Genomic DNA, 17,443 nt, shown 5'->3' with positions numbered 1-17,443 from the left:
GCAGCACATCCCTGCCTCACTGACAGCAGCACATCCCTGCCTCACTGACAGTGGCACATCCCAGCCTCACTGACAACAGCACATGCAAGCCTCACTGACAACGGCACATGCCAGCCTCACTGACAGCAGCACATCCCTGCCTCACTGACAGCAGCACATGCCAGCCACACTGACAGCAGAACATCCCTGCCTCACTGACAGCAGCACATCCCTGCCTCACTGACAGCAGCTCCTCCCTGCCTCACTGACAGCAGCACCTCCCTGCCTCACTGACAGTAGCACATTCCTGCGTCACTGACAGCAGCACATCCCTGCTTCACTGACAGTGGCACATTCCTGTCTCACTGACAGCAGCACTTCCCTGCTTCACTGACAGTGGCACATTCCTGTCTCACTGACAGCTTCACATCACCTCCTCACTGACAGCAGCACATCCCTGCCTCACTGACAGCAGCACATCCCTGCCTCACTGACAGCGGCACAAGCCAGCCTCACTGACAATGGAACATGCCAGCCTCACTGACAATGGCACATCCATGCCTCACTGACAGCCTCACATCACCTCCTCACTGACATTGGCGCATCACTGCCTCACTGACAGCGACACATCCCTGCCTCACTGAAAGCGGCACATCCCTGTCTCACTGACAACAGCACATCCCTGCCTCACTGACAGCAGCACATCCCTGCCTCACTGACAGCGGCCAATCCCTGCCTCACTGACAGCGGCCCATCCCTGCCTCACTGACAGCGGCCCGTCCCTGCCTCACTGACAGCAGCACATCACTGCTTCACTGACAGTCTCACATCACCTCCTCACTGACAGCAGCACATCCCTGCCTCACTGACAGCAGCACAACCCTGTCTCACTGACAGTCTCACATCACCTCCTCACTGACATCAGCACATCCCTGCCTCACTGATAGCAGCACCTCCCTGCCTCACTGAAAGTTTCACATCCCTGTCTCACTGACAACAGCACATCCCTGCCTCACTGACAGCAGCACATCCCTGCCTCACTGACAGCACCAAATTCCTGCCTCACTGATAGCAGCACATCCCTGCTTCACTGACAGTGGCACATTCCTGTCTCACTGACAGCAGCACATCTCTGCCTCACTGACAGCTTCACATCACCTGCTCACTGACAGCGGCACATCCCTGCCTCACTGACAGCAGCACATCCCTGCCTCACTGAAAGCGGCACATCCCTGCCTCACTGACAGCGGCACATACCTGCCTCACTGACAGCGGCACATCCCTGCCTCACTGACGTCAGCACATCCCTGCCTCACTGACAGCGGCACATCCCTGCCTCACTGACAGCGGCACATCCCTACCTCACTGACAGCGGCACATCCCTGTCTCACTGACATCAGCACATCACTGCTTCACTGACAGTCTCGCATCGCCTCCTCACTGATAGCACCACATTCCTGCCTCACTGATAGCAGCACATTCCTGTCTCACTGACAGCCTCACATCACCTCCTCACTGACAGCAGCACATCCCTGCTTCACTGACAGTGGCACATTCCTGTCTCCCTGACAGCAGCACATCTCTGCCTCACTGACAGCTTCACATCACCTGCTCACTGACAGCGGCACATCCCTGCCTCACTGACAGCAGCACATCCCTGCCTCACTGACAGCAGCACATGCCAGCCACACTGACAGCAGCACATCCCTGCCTCACTGACAGCAGCACATCCCTGCCTCACTGACAGCAGCTCCTCACTGCCTCACTGACAGCAGCACCTCCCTGCCTCACTGACAGTAGCACATTCCTGCGTCACTGACAGCAGCACATCCCTGCTTCACTGACAGTGGCACATTCCTGTCTCACTGACAGCAGCACTTCCCTGCTTCACTAACAGTGGCACATTCCTGTCTCACTGACAGCTTCACATCACCTCCTCACTGACAGCAGCACATCCCTGCCTCACTGACAGCAGCACATCCCTGCCTCACTGACAGCGGCACAAGCCAGCCTCACTGACAATGGAACATGCCAGCCTCACTGACAATGGCACATCCATGCCTCACTGACAGCCTCACATCACCTCCTCACTGACATTGGCGCATCACTGCCTCACTGACAGCGACACATCCCTGCCTCACTGAAAGCGGCACATCCCTGTCTCACTGACAACAGCACATCCCTGCCTCACTGACAGCAGCACATCCCTGCCTCACTGACAGCGGCCAATCCCTGCCTCACTGACAGCGGCCCATCCCTGCCTCACTGACAGCGGCCCGTCCCTGCCTCACTGACAGCAGCACATCACTGCTTCACTGACAGTCTCACATCACCTCCTCACTGACAGCAGCACATCCCTGCCTCACTGACAGCAGCACAACCCTGTCTCACTGACAGTCTCACATCACCTCCTCACTGACATCAGCACATCCCTGCCTCACTGATAGCAGCACCTCCCTGCCTCACTGAAAGTGGCACATCCCTGTCTCACTGACAACAGCACATCCCTGCCTCACTGACAGCAGCACATCCCTGCCTCACTGACAGCACCACATTCCTGCCTCACTGACAGTCTCACATCACCTCCTCACTGACAGCAGCGCATCCCTGCCTCACTGACAGCAGCACCTCCCTGCCTCACTGACAGTCTCACATCACCTCCTCACTGACAGCAGCACATCCCTGCCTCACTGACAGCAGCACCTCCCTGTCTCACTGACAGTCTCACATCACCTCCTCACTGACAGCGGCACATCCCTGCCTCTCTGACAGCAGCACATCCCTGCCTCACTGACAGCAGCACCTCCCTGTCTCACTGACAGTTTCACATCACCTCCTCACTGACAGCAGAACATCCCTGCCTCACTGACAGTCTCACATCACCTCCTCACTGACAGCAGCGCATCCCTGCCTCACTGACATCAGCACCTCCCTGTCTCACTGACAGTCTCACATCACCTCCTCACTGACAGCAGCACATCCCTGCCTCACTGACAGCAGTACATCTCTGTCTCACTGACAGTCTCACATCACCTCCTCACTGACAGCAGCACATCCCTGCCTCACTGACAGCAGCACCTCCCTGCCTCACTGACAGTGGCACATCCCTGCCTCACTGACAGCCTCACATCACCTCCTCCCTGACATTGTCGCATCACCACCTCACTGACAGCGGCACATCCCTGCCTCACTGAAAGCGGCACATCACTGCCTCACTGATAGCAGCACATCCCTGCCTCACTGACAGCGGCCCATCCCTGCCTCACTGACAGTGGCCCATCCCTGCCCCACTGACAGTGGCCCATCCCTGCCTCACTGACAGCAGCACATCTCTGCCTCACTGATAGCCTCACATCACCTCCTCACTGACAGCAGCGCATCACTGCCTCACTGACAGCAGCACCTCCCTGTCTCACTGACAGCAGCATATCACTGCCTCACTGACACCGGCACATCCCTGCCTCACTGACAGCAGCACATCCCTGCCTTACTGACAGCAGCGCATCCCTGCCTCACTGAAAGCGGCACATCCCTGTCACACTGACAGCGGCACATCCCTGCCTCACTGACAGCAGCACATCCCTGCCTCACTGACAGCAGCACATCCCTGCCTCACTGACAGCAGCACATCCCTGCCTCACTGACAGCAGCACATCCCTGCGTCACTGACAGCAGCACATCCCTGCTTCACTGACAGTGGCACATTCCTGTCTCACTGACTGCAGCACTTCCCTGCTTCACTAACAGTGGCACATTCCTGTCTCACTGACAGCTTCACATCACCTCCTCACTGACAGCAGCACATCCCTGCCTCACTGACAGCAGCACATCCCTGCCTCACTGACAGCGGCACAAGCCAGCCTCACTGACAATGGAACATGCCAGCCTCACTGACAATGGCACATCCCTGCCTCACTGACAGCAGCACATCCCTGCCTTACTGACAGCAGCGCATCCCTGCCTCACTGAAAGCGGCACATCCCTGTCTCACTGACAGTGGCACATCCCTGCCTCACTGACAGCAGCACATCCCTGCCTCACTGACAGCAGCACATCCCTGCCTCACTGACAGCAGCACATCCCTGCCTCACTGACAGCAGCACATCCCTGCCTCACTGACAGCAGCACATCCCTGCCTCACTGTCGGTGGCACATCCCTGCCTCACTGACAGCGGCACATCCCTGCCTCACTCACAGAAGCACATGCCTGCCTCACTGACAGTAGCACATCTCTGCCTCACTGACAGCCTCACATCACCTACTCACTGACAGCAGCGCATCACTACCTCACTGACAGCCTCACATCACCTCCTCACTGACATTGGTGCATCACTGCCTCACTGACATTGTTGCATCACTGCCTCACTGACAGCAGCACATTCCTGCCTCACTGACAGTGGCACATCCCTGCCTTACTGACTTCGGCACATCCCTGCCTCACTGACAGCGGCACATCCCTGCCTCACTGACAGCGGCACATCCCTGCCTCACTGATAGCGGCAGTAACTGGAAGAAACTACTATATGTAGCGAAACGCATTAAGCATTGCAGATGAGATTACCATTATTTTGTGGATTTGCACTTTGATAACATCTATATTCCATCAGTGAGCTGACTAACTACAGCATTCAGTGTCTGCCACACCAGGTTTGTCCGCCAGTCGCGGCTCAGCAGAGCGGGGAACACACACGTGGCTTCATCAACTCATCTCTCTGGAGAGAGAGCGACCCCACTGTCGGGTATTCCGCTACTGCACTGATTCTAGCTTTCACAGAGGGGCTTTGGCTGTGTCCCATGACCGCCACAGCGACCAGCTCCCCCTGGCACATACGTGTGCATTCACTGTGTACATTCCTCGGCATCCTCCAGCTGTGTACCGGCCTCTCATTAATAGGCTGGCACCGCATCCATTTCTGGAGCAACATACCATCATTGTCTTGGGGTGAGCAAATACATGTGAGTTATCATTATACATAGGATTATCCATATGTTATCCGTATCATTTTACTCAATTGACTGACTTTTATATATTTAGGGAATAGATATTTTAATATCTCTATATCATTTTCTATATTATTTTGACTGGCAATACGATTATTCTGGTGCAGAGTGCAATCATTTTATTTTTATATGTTGATATTTTTGTTCCAATTGTCTTGTAGAACTGTTCATTGATTTATAATAAACATTTTATGCAATTACATCAACTCATTTGGTATGGTGTTATATATGAAACAGTTTTAATATTACATGTATCCATTCAATTGGTATGGTGTTAAAATTAGTGAATAATGGGGGGATGGTAATTTAGGTGTTTTTATTATCTAGTATGAATATGTATAAATAAGTGGAGCTTATATGAGAAATGTTGGAGTTACCTCTCAATAGGATTATAGGTGTCACGATTGGGGCACGGAGACCGCGGTCCTTACCAGTCCGGGCGCTCTGGCGGGGGTCTTCCGGCGGGGGTGCAGGCTCCTGGAGATCAGCGTTGGGCACAGTGAGGCTCCGTAGAGTGAGGATGTCCATCAGGAGGCAGGTGAGAAGGGGTGAGGCTGGCAGCACTTCCACGCTATAGTCTGATGGGCGCCGCCATCTTGGATTTGGGTCAGGTGACTGGTTGGGCCAATCCGGTTGCAGAATGCCTTGGGGAGTTCTAGCAGCCAAACCTGCACTATCTGGTGGTACTTAAGGACTGTCAGGAAGTCCTTTAGTTGCCAGTGCAACGTCTATCACAGCGTATGCTGTGAGCTAGTTCTCTGTGCTCCCATTTGTTCAGTTCCAGCTTGTATCCACCACTCAGGTTGTGCCACGTCCTGCCTCATATTCCTCCTACTCCTGGTTGCCAAAGCATATCTCCTGAATCCGCCTTCCACTGCTGCTCCTGCCGAACCCGGTTCCTTGAGTTCCGCTGGAGTCTCCACAGTTGTACTCCACGTGCACCTACTATCAAGTCTGCTCCTTCGTCCTTGCCATTCATGAGTTATACCCCTCTAAGACCGGCTGCATTTCAGTACCAAAAGGCAATCCTCCGAACTTCATCTGACTCCACTCTGGGTCCAAGTTCTAGTCAAGGTGTGACAGTTTGCACTGGCCAAATGGATTCAGCTAGTGGACAGGATCTGAGGACTGACCTACTTCAAGGTATTGCCAACTGCTTAGAGGGACTAGAAGCCTCGCAATGGCAATTGGCCCAGTTCCTACAAGAGATGTCTATATGTCAGGACACTTTGCTGGCCTCCCTTGTCACGGTAAACATTCCTGATGCCACCATTCAGCAACCAGCTTCAGCTGTTCCTGCTCCATCCTCTCCATCCCATCTTCATTTGCCTACACCCAACAAGTTTGATGGGAATCCTAAAATGTGCCGAGGTTTTCTTAACCAATGCGATCTCCACTTTATGATGCAGCCTATGAACTTTCCATCTCCTAAGTCTAAAGTGGCCTATATCGTGTCTGTCACGGCCAGGGTATTTCAGCATGGCGCCAGGCGGGTGTTACCTGTGAGGTCGTTGTGGTGCGGGCTGTCTGGTGGCGGAGCTGGTGTCTGGCGGGGGGCTTTGGCTGCGCGCATTGTGGTGCGGCCCTGTTGTCACTCTGCGCTGGTGAGGCCTGGCGGCGTCTCCGTTCCGTTTGGCATGGGCACCACCATCTTGCCTTCTGGCCATGTGATGCGGCTGGCCAATCCTGGTGAGTCACATGTTCCCTCCGGCCAGTAACAGCACGGCATGGGGTATTTAGGAAGGGTCAGTGCCTTCCTTCTTTGCCAGTGCAGCGTGTATCTCAGCCTAGCTGAGAGGGAGTTTTCTGTGCTTTCCTGTTCCTGTGAATTTGCTGTCTGCCAGTCTGCCTGTCAGCTCCTAGCTCCCACTGGACTACCCCGCTTCCTCCATCACCCTTGCCCATACCTGAGTGCCTGAGCCTGCTGACATCCTGCGCTTCAGTTCACTACCTGCAAACCTGGCTTGATTATTTTCAGTTTCACTACCTGCACACCTGGACAGCTCTAATTGTTTCTACTTGGACATTAACCCTTTTGCTCCCACCACAGAACTCTTTATTTACTGCCACATTATATGTCTACTCAAGCACTTATTAAAAATCCTAGTTTTATTTTCAAATCTGCTTCTGTGATTGCTCCTCCTACCACCCCGGGTCCACAAACAACCCAGAACATAACAGTGTCCCTTCTGTCTGGGTCTGCCTAGATTGGGTTTCACCATTATGGGAGAGGTCCGATCCATTGCTGGACAGTTACTCCGACTTTCTTACATCCTTCTGGAGGATATTTGACGAACCAGGGAGAACCACGTCTGCATCATGCGTCTACGTCAAGGGAATCGCTCGGTCATCCAATATGTCATCCAGTTCCAAACTTTAGCCTCAGAATTGAAACGGAATGAGGAAGCGCTGATTTCCACCTTTTGGAGTGTTCTTTCATATCGGATAAAAGATGACCTCGCCACACGAGATCTTCCTGCCAGCCTCAATGACCTTATCTCTCTCTGTAATAAATTGGATTTACTATATCGAGAACGGCAAAGTGAAAAGATTAAGGGAGATCGTTTCAGATTTTGACCTGCCAATACTTCTGTTACTAACCCGTCCGAACCGGTAAACGATGAACCCATGCAGATTAACCATGCCCATCTCACAATTGAGGAACAGCAAAGATGCCAGCGAGAAAATCTTTGCATGTACTGTGGAGAGACTGGTCATTTAGTTGCCTCCTGTTCACGTCGTCCGGGAAACTTCCGCTCCTAACTGGCTCCGGAGACTCCAGGTTGGGAGTTATGTCTTTGTCTCCATCTAGAACTGAATCTGCTATGTCCATTACTCTGGAGTTAGTACAAGGTCCTAAAATTGTTCTCTCACTCCTTGATTCAAGGGCTGCTGAGAATTTTATCAACACTGAGCTTGTCCGGAAATTTCAGATTACAGTGTCCCTCTCGATCATACAGTCACCGTGTATGCAGTGGACGGTAGTCAAATCATCAATGGGATTGTTTCTCTATGAACTCAGCCTGTACAGGTTCATGTGGGGCTCTCAACACAGAAACCATCCAATTTATTGTCATTCCTAAAGCTTCTCATGTAATGATTCTAGGTTACCCCAGGCTATGTGAGCACATTCCCAGTATTGACTAAAGCTCCATGCAAATTCTATCTTGGGGAAATGCCTGTCATGTATCCTGTCTTCCTTGTATTAAACCCATTAAAGAGAGCAGAAAATGTGCAGATTCCTTGCCAGTACATTTCTTTCAGTGACGTCTTTTGTAAAATTGGGGCCAATGCCCTGCCTCCACATCAGGATTGGGACTGCTCCATTGATTTGGATCCTGGGAAAACCCCTTTGCGAGGACATACCTATCCACTGTCCTTACCTGAGACCAAGGCCATGTCGGACTATATACAAGAAAACCTACAAGAAGGTTTAATCCGGCCTTCTTCTTCTCCAGCTGGTGCAGGCTTCTTCATTGTGACCAAAAAAGATGGAGGTCTGCGCCCCTGCATTGATTACCAGGGATTAAACGACATCGCTATCAAAAATCAATATCCATTACCCCTCATTACCGAGCTTTTTGACCGAGTGAAAGGAGCCACAATATTCACCAAATTGGATTTAAGAGGGGCATAAAACCTTATTAGGATATGTTCTGGCGATGAATGGAAGACCGCCTTCAACACACGGGACAGTCATTTTGAATACTTAGTAATGCCTTTCGGCATCTGCAATGCTCCCGCTGTTTTCCAAAACTTTGTAAATTAAATCTTATTGTATGTTTCAGTAGTCGTCTACCTGGATGGCATCCTGATATTTTCCTCAAGTAGTGAAAAACATCAGTCTCAAGTAAGGGAGGTTTTGAGTCACCTACGTAGGAACCACTTATACTGTAAAGCAGAGAAGTGTGTATTTGAGGTATCTTCCATTCCATTTTTAGGTTACATCATCTCAGGTTCTGGCCTAGAAATGAATCCTAAAAAGGTACAGGCTATCTTGGACTGGTCTTGTCCCAATTCACTGAAAGCGGTACAACGATTTTTAGGTTTTGCTAATTATTACAGAAGATTTATCAAGGGCTTCTCCACTCTCGTGGCACCCATTTCTGCCTTGACACGCAAGGGAGCAGTTCCCTCTCAATGGCCTCCCGAGGCTGAAACAGCTTTTCAAATGTTAAAGCAGGCCTTCATTCCTGCTCCTGTCCTGAGACAACCTGTTATCGACAGTCCATTCTTCCTAGAGGTAGACACCTCATCTGAAGCTGTGGGTGCAGTACTCTCGCAAAGATTCGAAGATAATAAAGTTCACCCATGTGGTTACTTTTCTAAGAAATTTTCACCTGCCAAGAGAAATTACCCCATTGGAGATCAGGAGTTATTGGCGGTTAAACTAGCCTTTGAAGAATGGTGATATCTTCTCGAAGGGGCTAAATTTCCCATCACCGTATATACGGATCATTGGAACCTACTATTTCTGCAAAATATCCAGTGCTCCAGTGCCTCAGTTCTCGCCTAGCTCGATGGGCAATATTCTTTTCTCGCTTTAACTTCACTCTAACCTTCCGTCCAGGTTTGCTAAATCAAAAGGCGGATGCTCTCTCCCGTTTATTCTCCTCCGAGATTTCTACTGAAATACCTAAAGAAGCTCCAGTTCTTGAGTCCAAAGTATTCACTACTACCCATATTCGACCTCCCCCTGGGAAGATCTTTGTGACCCCAGATCTATGTAAACAACTGTTAACTTGGGCCCATTCCTCTTGCTTTTCTGGACACACGGGCATATGTAAGACTCTAGAATTCCTACAGCGGTCCTACTGGTGGCCAGCCATGAGATCTGAAATCACAGAATTTATCTCCTCCTGCACTCAATGTGCTCAACATAAAACATCCAGACAAGCTCCTGCTAGAACTCTGGTTCCCCTGTCTATACCAACCTGTCCCTGGACACACCTATCCATGGTCTTTGTGACAGATTTACCAGTCTTCAAAGATTAGTCCACCATTTGGGTAGTGGTAGATCGATTCTCGAAAATGGTGCACTGTATTCCTCTCAAGAAGCTACCATCCGCTTATGAGTTGGCTCAACTTTTCCTTGTCAATATATTTCGTCTTCATGGACTCCCAACCAAAATTATTTCTGATCGGGGTGTGCAGTTTGTAGCAAAATTCTGGAGAGCCCTATGTTCCGTCCTACAAGTCAAATTCAAATTTTCTACTGCTTATCACCCTCAAACCAATGGCTCTAGGGTAGACCAAGATATCAAAACATTCTTATGGATCCACACGTAATCATCTGAGGACAACTGGACAGATACTCTACCCTGGGCAGAGTTTGCTCATAATAGTCCTATTATTTGTCTACTGGTCAAACCCCATTTTTTATAGTTTTTGGTCTACATCCCAGAGTACCAGAGTTTAAAGAACTTCCAGTTTTTGACGTTCCAGCCATAACTTTTACACTACAGAACTTTTCATGAATCTGGACTCAAGTTCATTCTTCTCTACAGAAAACTTCTGATTGATACAAATCGGGGGCTGATTAAAGAAGAAGGGCCATTCCCAACATGAAGGAAGGTGATCAAGTATTGCTATCCACTCGTAATCTTCATCTCAAAGTTCCTTCAATGAAGTTTGTACCTCGCTTTATCGGTCCATTCCCCATCATTGAAGTGATTAACCCAGTAGCCTACAGATTGAAACTTCCACCCTACCTTAAAATACCAAATTCCTTCCACATCTCACTGCTGAAACTCACTGAGGAGTTCTAGCAGCCAATCCTGCACTATCTGGTGGTACTTAAGGACTGTCAGGAAGTCCTTTAGTTGCCAGTGCAATGTCTATCACAGCATATGCTGTGAACTAGTTCTCTGTGCTCCCATTTGTTCAGTGCTTGCTTGCAGTTCCAGCTTGTATCCACCACTCAGGCGTGCCATGTTCTCCCTCATATTTCTCCGACTCCTGGTTGCCAAAGTGTGTCTCCTGAATCCGCCTTCCGCTGCTGCTCCTGCCGACCCCAATTCCTTGAGTTCCGCCGGAGTCTCCACAGTTGTTCTCTCGCTCCACGTGCACCTACTATCAAGTCTGCTCCTTCGTCCTTACCATTCATGAGTTATACCCCTCTAAGACCAGCTGCATTTCAGTACCAAAAGGCAATCCTCCGAACTTCATCCGACTTCACTCTGGGTCCAAGCTCTAGTCAAGGTGTGACAATAGGAAATTGAATTAAATTGTACGTGTTTTCCATTTGAATATAAGTTAGATATATATGGAAAGGATGGGAGGTGTAGTGATGTGGTTTTCAAACAGAGGAGAAAGTATATGAAAATAAAGGATCACTTAATTAAGCAATAAAAGAGAAAAAATGCTGCAGTTGAATAGATTCTCCTTTCGACTCATATTTATCATGTTTTTTATTCTTAATATAATTTTTTATGTCAAATTTTTATTATTGATTATTACTATGTGATGTAAATATATAAGAAACCTTTTTTTAATGTTTAAATTAATAAACACCTAAACACATGATATTAATTAAATGATTGAATGCAAAAAAATAAAAGGCTAATTTTAGAAACTCCCAGTATGCACCAATTTCCTTCGAAAAAATCTGGCTAGTCCAAAAGAAATGCGTCAGGAGGTCTTATACTGGGTTATGATACCTTAAGAATTGATTTATCTCTTTGTGGAAATTCCAGTCATCACACTGCTACAGAATTGCAAGCAGCAAATACATTGTAACAACTATTGGAAACTGTTGTAACCACTACTACTATATACAGCAGAAACATCAAAGTGTGAGAGACCGTGGACTGAGACAGCATCTGTAGAACAGCAGCGTGTGCTATCACCGGAGCCCTGCTTGGCGGGTCGCACACCGGCTCCACTGTTTACCATCAAACTCGGATAAGACAGCATCTGCACAACAGCAGTGAGTGTCCTCACCGGAGCCCGAACTGGCAAATACAAGCCGGCTCCGCTGTCTTATAAAATCTACACATGAGCAGTGAACATATATAATGAGGGAGCAGGACATTCCATAATAATAGAGTGGAGATCTGAGCACACAAGAGGGAACCTGATTTCATCAATTGTGTAAATATAATTGCCAGAAATCTGTGAGAAATGGATGTCTCTCTCATTTAAGGTTTGCACTGAAACAGTGTAATAAATACTGCTATCATTCTGATTGACTATACAATTAGTATGCGATGATTTCTGGTCCATAACTTAGGACTTATTTGGGACTGAGGATTAATTCTAAAAGTTTTTTTTTTTTGTGAAGGATAATATTCAGAATATATATGTACAATGGTTGTTTTTTATATAGATATCTATGAAGTATTATAAAAATCTTTTATACAGTATGTGTTAAAAAATTGTTGGGTAAATAAGAAAATAAATAATTGTGTTTACTTCACCACAATAACGCTGGGTTTTCTTAAAATATTAGGAAATATATTAGGAAATATAGACTTTGCAACCTAAATGAGGGCATTATATGAATCTATCTATGAATTAGCAGCTCCACCATTTTGTGAGTGACAGCAATCTCATTCTGTAAGAGTTCTGAATCTGCAGTTAACCACAGGGTGTGATGGCATACCATAACTGTATTGTGCAAGGAACATGTCCATTAAGGCGCCTGCCGCCAATGCCCTCACCGCCACCCGCTGCCAACGCCCTCACCCCCGCCAGACCCTCCACTACCACCGCTGACACCCGTGCCACCGACGACACCCGCGATCCGCCGCCACTGATGTCCCCGCCGCCACATCCGTGTCCCCGCCGTTGCTAACATTGCCCGCTATCAAGCGCCCGCTATCACACACAAATGACGGCCATCTTGTTGCACCCAAGTGAAGCCACTAAGACCACACCTGCTGGAGGATCCTACTGCGGCTGCGCAACAAGTTGAAAAGTCCTATCTTTATAATGGCGCATTCATGAGGTAATAGTGTAAAAACTGTAACTTTCTAATTTAGCTGAACCCCAAAAGCACGTACCCTGGCACAATAGCTACCTAATAAAACATACCCCAAGTCTAAATTCCACCCCTACCCTGAGTTGTGCCTTCCCAAAAATCCCCCGTAGACTACAGCAGAAAAAGGTTCCTAATTGAGAATGTCAGGAAAATGTGACAGTTGGAGCTTTAGATTACTCCCATGTGCTCATTTTTTAAGTTTTTGCCCTGAAGTTTGGCATGCAGCATCCAGTGACAGTTCTGCCCAGCCATGCCAAATTTGGTATTACAGTGTTGTTATTGAGTCAGGAATCATTGGGGCAGATGTATGAAGCTCTGGAAAGAGATAAAGTGGAGAGTGATTACCGACCAACCAATCAGCTCCCAACTGCCATTTTTCAAAGAGCTGAGTGGCTGGACGGTTATCACTCTGCACTTTATCACTTTCCAGAGCTTCATACATCTGCACCATTGCGTAGTCACTAGTAACTATAACTACTGCACCTACTGTAACAATTCAATTCTTATCTGTTCAATCTGTACCCACCTGTCCTGTGTCTAGACTGCTGACCGATGATGTTACTCACACCGGCTGCTTGTGCATGATCACTAATAGCTATAATTACAGCATACATTTCTTCTCTGTTCCATCTGTACCCACCTATACTGTGTCTAGACTGCTGACCGATGTCGTCACTCACACTGACTGCTGGTCTCTGGAGACGCACTAAAGAAAAGAAAAATATAAATAAGCAAACATTCTTTGCCACCGTCACTGTCTGGTAAAAATTGGTATTATAGTGTTGTACTAATTGTGTGGTCACTAATAGCTATAATTACAGCACCTATAGTAACCATTCATTTCTTCTCTGTTCCATCTGTACCCACCTATTCTCCGTCTAGACTGCTGACGGATGGCGTCACTCACACTGGCTGCTGGTCTCTGGGGACGCACTAAAGGAAAGCAATACATAAATAAGCAAACATTCTTTGCCACCATCACTGTCTGGTAAATGTTGATATTATATTGTTGTAATACTTGTGTGGTCACTAATAGCTACAGTATAATTATAGCGCATATTGGGTTAGATGTATTATAGCGGCACTTAACGTGCTGCTATAACGCTTCCCGCTTCGCCTCTTTACCGAGGCGAAGCAGGAAGCACTACTGATGAGATGTGTTAACTCCCCCCTCCGGCGTTACCCGTTAGAGACAGCAGCGCATCAGCCTAGTGCTGATGCGCTGTGTCGCTGTCCAGGCCGGCTCCACTGAGCATGCGCGGGATCTCGCAAGTATCGCGAGAGCCCCGCATGGAGCCCTGGAGCCAGCAGCCGCCACAGCGGGGACAGCGCTGTCCCTGCTGTGGGTATAGGCTAGCGCCAGGGTGTAGCTGTCGATAACGACAGCTACAGTCGGCCGAACGGTCATGCGTTATGACCGTTCGTACATGGACCTGCTGTCGCCGCTGCTATCTTGTAGATAGCAGCGCCGATAATGACAGGGGCGCATAGCGCCCCTGTCATTTACCGTCCAGACCCCCGATCATACATCAGGGAGAAGCGGTATCAGCGCACATAACGTGCGCTGATACCGCTTCAGGGCTTCATACATCTCCCCCATTGTAACCAATCTTTTTTTCCCTGATACCATCTGTACCCACCTGTCCATTGTCTATACTGATGACCGATGATGTTACTACCACTAGCTGCTGCTATCTGGAGGGTTTGCACTAGATAAAAACAAAACATAAATAGGAAAACATTATCTGCTATGGTCAGAAAGAGCGGTGCTTTGTTACATTCATTAAATAATAATTAAAATAATATAAAATTAATTTAAGCAGCTGCAGTTCATATATGAACATGTCACTGTTAAGGGTTGAGGGAGCTAAAGTAAACAAGGGGACAATTTACTATATAATAGCGAGTCTGAAAGACCTCACTCCCCACATGTGTGACATAAGTGATACCACAAGGGGTTACACATGCTCATCTCACACACACATCTCGGAGAATCCCACCACCCCAACCCACTTCTCTTATTATTATTATTATTTATTTATTACCAGTTATTTATATAGCGCACAAATATTCCACAGCGCTTTACAGAGAATATTTGGCCATTCACATCCGCCCCTGCCCCAGTGGAGCTGACACTCTATATTCCCTACCACATGCTCACACACATACACACTAGGGTGTTAGGAGCCAATTAACCTACCAGTATATTTTTGGAGTGTGGGAAAAAACCAGAGCACCCGGAGAAAACCCACGCAAGCACAGGGAGAATATACAAACTCCACACAGTAAGGGCCGAAGTGGGAATTGAACCCACGACCTCACTGCTGTAAGGCAGTAATGCTAACCACTACACCATCTGTTACACACATACACATCTAAGGGAGAGATTTATGAAACCTTTCAGAGAGTACAAGTGGTTGTGACACCCATAGCAACCAACCAGATTCAACCTATCAGTTATCTTATACATTCTCTATAATAAAAGATAAAAGCTGATTGGTTGCTGTGGGAAACACCTCCCCTACTGCTCTATGGAAGGGTTTATACATTAATAACTAAATTTCTGCCACCAACTATTTTACTAGGTCACTAGGACCCTAACTCTCTGCCATCACCTATTGTATTAGATCACTAGGACCCTAACTCTCTGCCATCACCTATTGTATTATGTCACTAGGACCCTAACTCTCTGCTATCACCTATTGTATTATGTCACTAGGAGCCTAACTCTCTGCTATCACCTATTGCATTAGGTCACTGGGACCCTAACTCTCTGCCATCACCTATTGTATTATGTCACTAGGACCCTAACTCTCTGCTATCACCTATTGTATAAGGTCACTGGGACCCTAACTCTCTGCTATCACCTATTGTATAAGGTCACTAGGACCCTAACTCTCTGCTATCACCTATTGTATAAGGTCACTAGGACCCTAACTCTCTGCTATCACCTATTGTATTATGTCACTAGGACCCTAACTCTCTGCTATCACCTATTGTATAAGGTCACTAGGACCCTAACTCTCTGCTATCACCTATTGTATAAGGTCACTAGGACCGTAACTCTCTGCTATCACCTATTGCATAAGGTCACTAGGACCCTAACTCTCTGCTATCACCTATTGTATAAGGTCACTAGGACCCTAACTCTCTGCTATCACCTATTGTATAAGGTCACTAGGACCATAACTCTCTGCTATCACCTATTGTCACAGGCAAACGAAGGGGGGGTTTCCATCTGCCTGGAAACCCCCCTCCCCAGCCTACACCATGACCACAATAGAAATAGTAATATAATATAATTTTACTAGTGCTGCATGTTCTTCTCAGTATCACAAATGAAATAATTAGCACCACCTGTGGATCTTTTAACATGTATCAACCAGTAATAAATAACCTGTGCACCAACTAGGAGATCTGGAAAATATTCACTGTTAGGGATGCACTGCTAAAGAGCCCAATATGTACATATATGTCCAGGGCAGTGCTAGGTTCCTCTGCTGCTCCCCCATGCTCTCGAACTTGCTCCCATGCTCTGGAATGGTGCCCACATCTAAAATAAAACCATTCAGCTCAGGCAGGATGGCCCTACTGCCTCATTTAATGGGTTACAGTGATTGCTGGTCCTCTATATGCTGGAATTATGACACACAATATACTTTGTATGACGCATTTTAAAGCTGGTTAAGTGCTAATTCTACCCTCTTCATGGACTGGCCACACTCACTATAAAGTCAAGCATTTGGAAACCCCCCTCTAGAAATCCTGCGTTTGCCACTGATTGTATTAGGTCACTAGGACCCTAACTCTCTGCTATCACCTATTGTATTAGGTCACTAGGACCCTATCTCTCTGCTATCACCCATTGTATTATGTCACTAGGACCCTAACTCTCTGCTATCACCTATTGTATTAGGTCACTAGGACCCTAACTCTCTGCTATCACCTATTGTATTATGTCAGTGGGACCCTAACTCTCTGTTATCACCTATTGTATTATGTCACTAGGACCCTAACTCTCTGCTATCACCTATTGTATTAGGTCACTAGGACCCTAACTCTCTGCCATCACCTATTGTATTAGGTCACTAGGACCCTAACTCTCTGCCATCACCTATTGTATTGTCACTAGGACCCTAACTTTCTGCTATCACCTATTGTATTAGGTCACTAGGACCCTAACTCTCTGCCATCACCTATTGCATTAGGTCACTAGGACCCTCACTCTCTGCTATCACCTATTGCATTTGGTCTCTAGGACCCTAACTTTCTGCTATCACCTATTGTATTATGTCACTAGGACCCTAACTCTCTGCTATCACCTATTGTATTAGGTCACTAGGACCCTAACTCTCTGCCATCACCTATTGTATTAGGTCACTAGGACCCTAACTCTCTGCCATCACCTATTGTATTGTCACTAGGACCCTAACTTTCTGCTATCACCTATTGTATTAGGTCACTAGGACCCTAACTCTCTGC

The 17,443-nt window shown here is 47.7% G+C and overlaps 1 protein-coding gene across 1 annotated transcript in view; it reads right to left on the bottom strand.

The window, feature by feature from the left end:
- The window catches only part of LOC148476936 (uncharacterized), a 346,314-nt gene that overhangs the window by 315,873 nt on the left and 12,998 nt on the right, over nucleotides 1-17,443 (bottom strand). The window contains exons 3-5 of the mRNA XM_088457528.1: nucleotides 14,602-14,670; nucleotides 13,829-13,894; nucleotides 13,602-13,667 (exon numbers count right to left, since the gene is read on the bottom strand). Coding sequence (XP_088313654.1) covers nucleotides 13,602-13,667; nucleotides 13,829-13,894; nucleotides 14,602-14,670 — 201 coding nt within the window. The remainder of the gene's footprint in view (nucleotides 1-13,601; nucleotides 13,668-13,828; nucleotides 13,895-14,601; nucleotides 14,671-17,443) is intronic.

This window comes from Taudactylus pleione, unplaced genomic scaffold (assembly GCF_031769625.1).
Source record: "Taudactylus pleione unplaced genomic scaffold, aTauple2 ptg000762l, whole genome shotgun sequence".
Classification (NCBI taxonomy): domain Eukaryota; kingdom Metazoa; phylum Chordata; class Amphibia; order Anura; family Myobatrachidae; genus Taudactylus; species Taudactylus pleione.
Note: the sequence above shows the minus strand (reverse complement) of the source record. Positions and strands in the feature narration are given on the sequence as shown.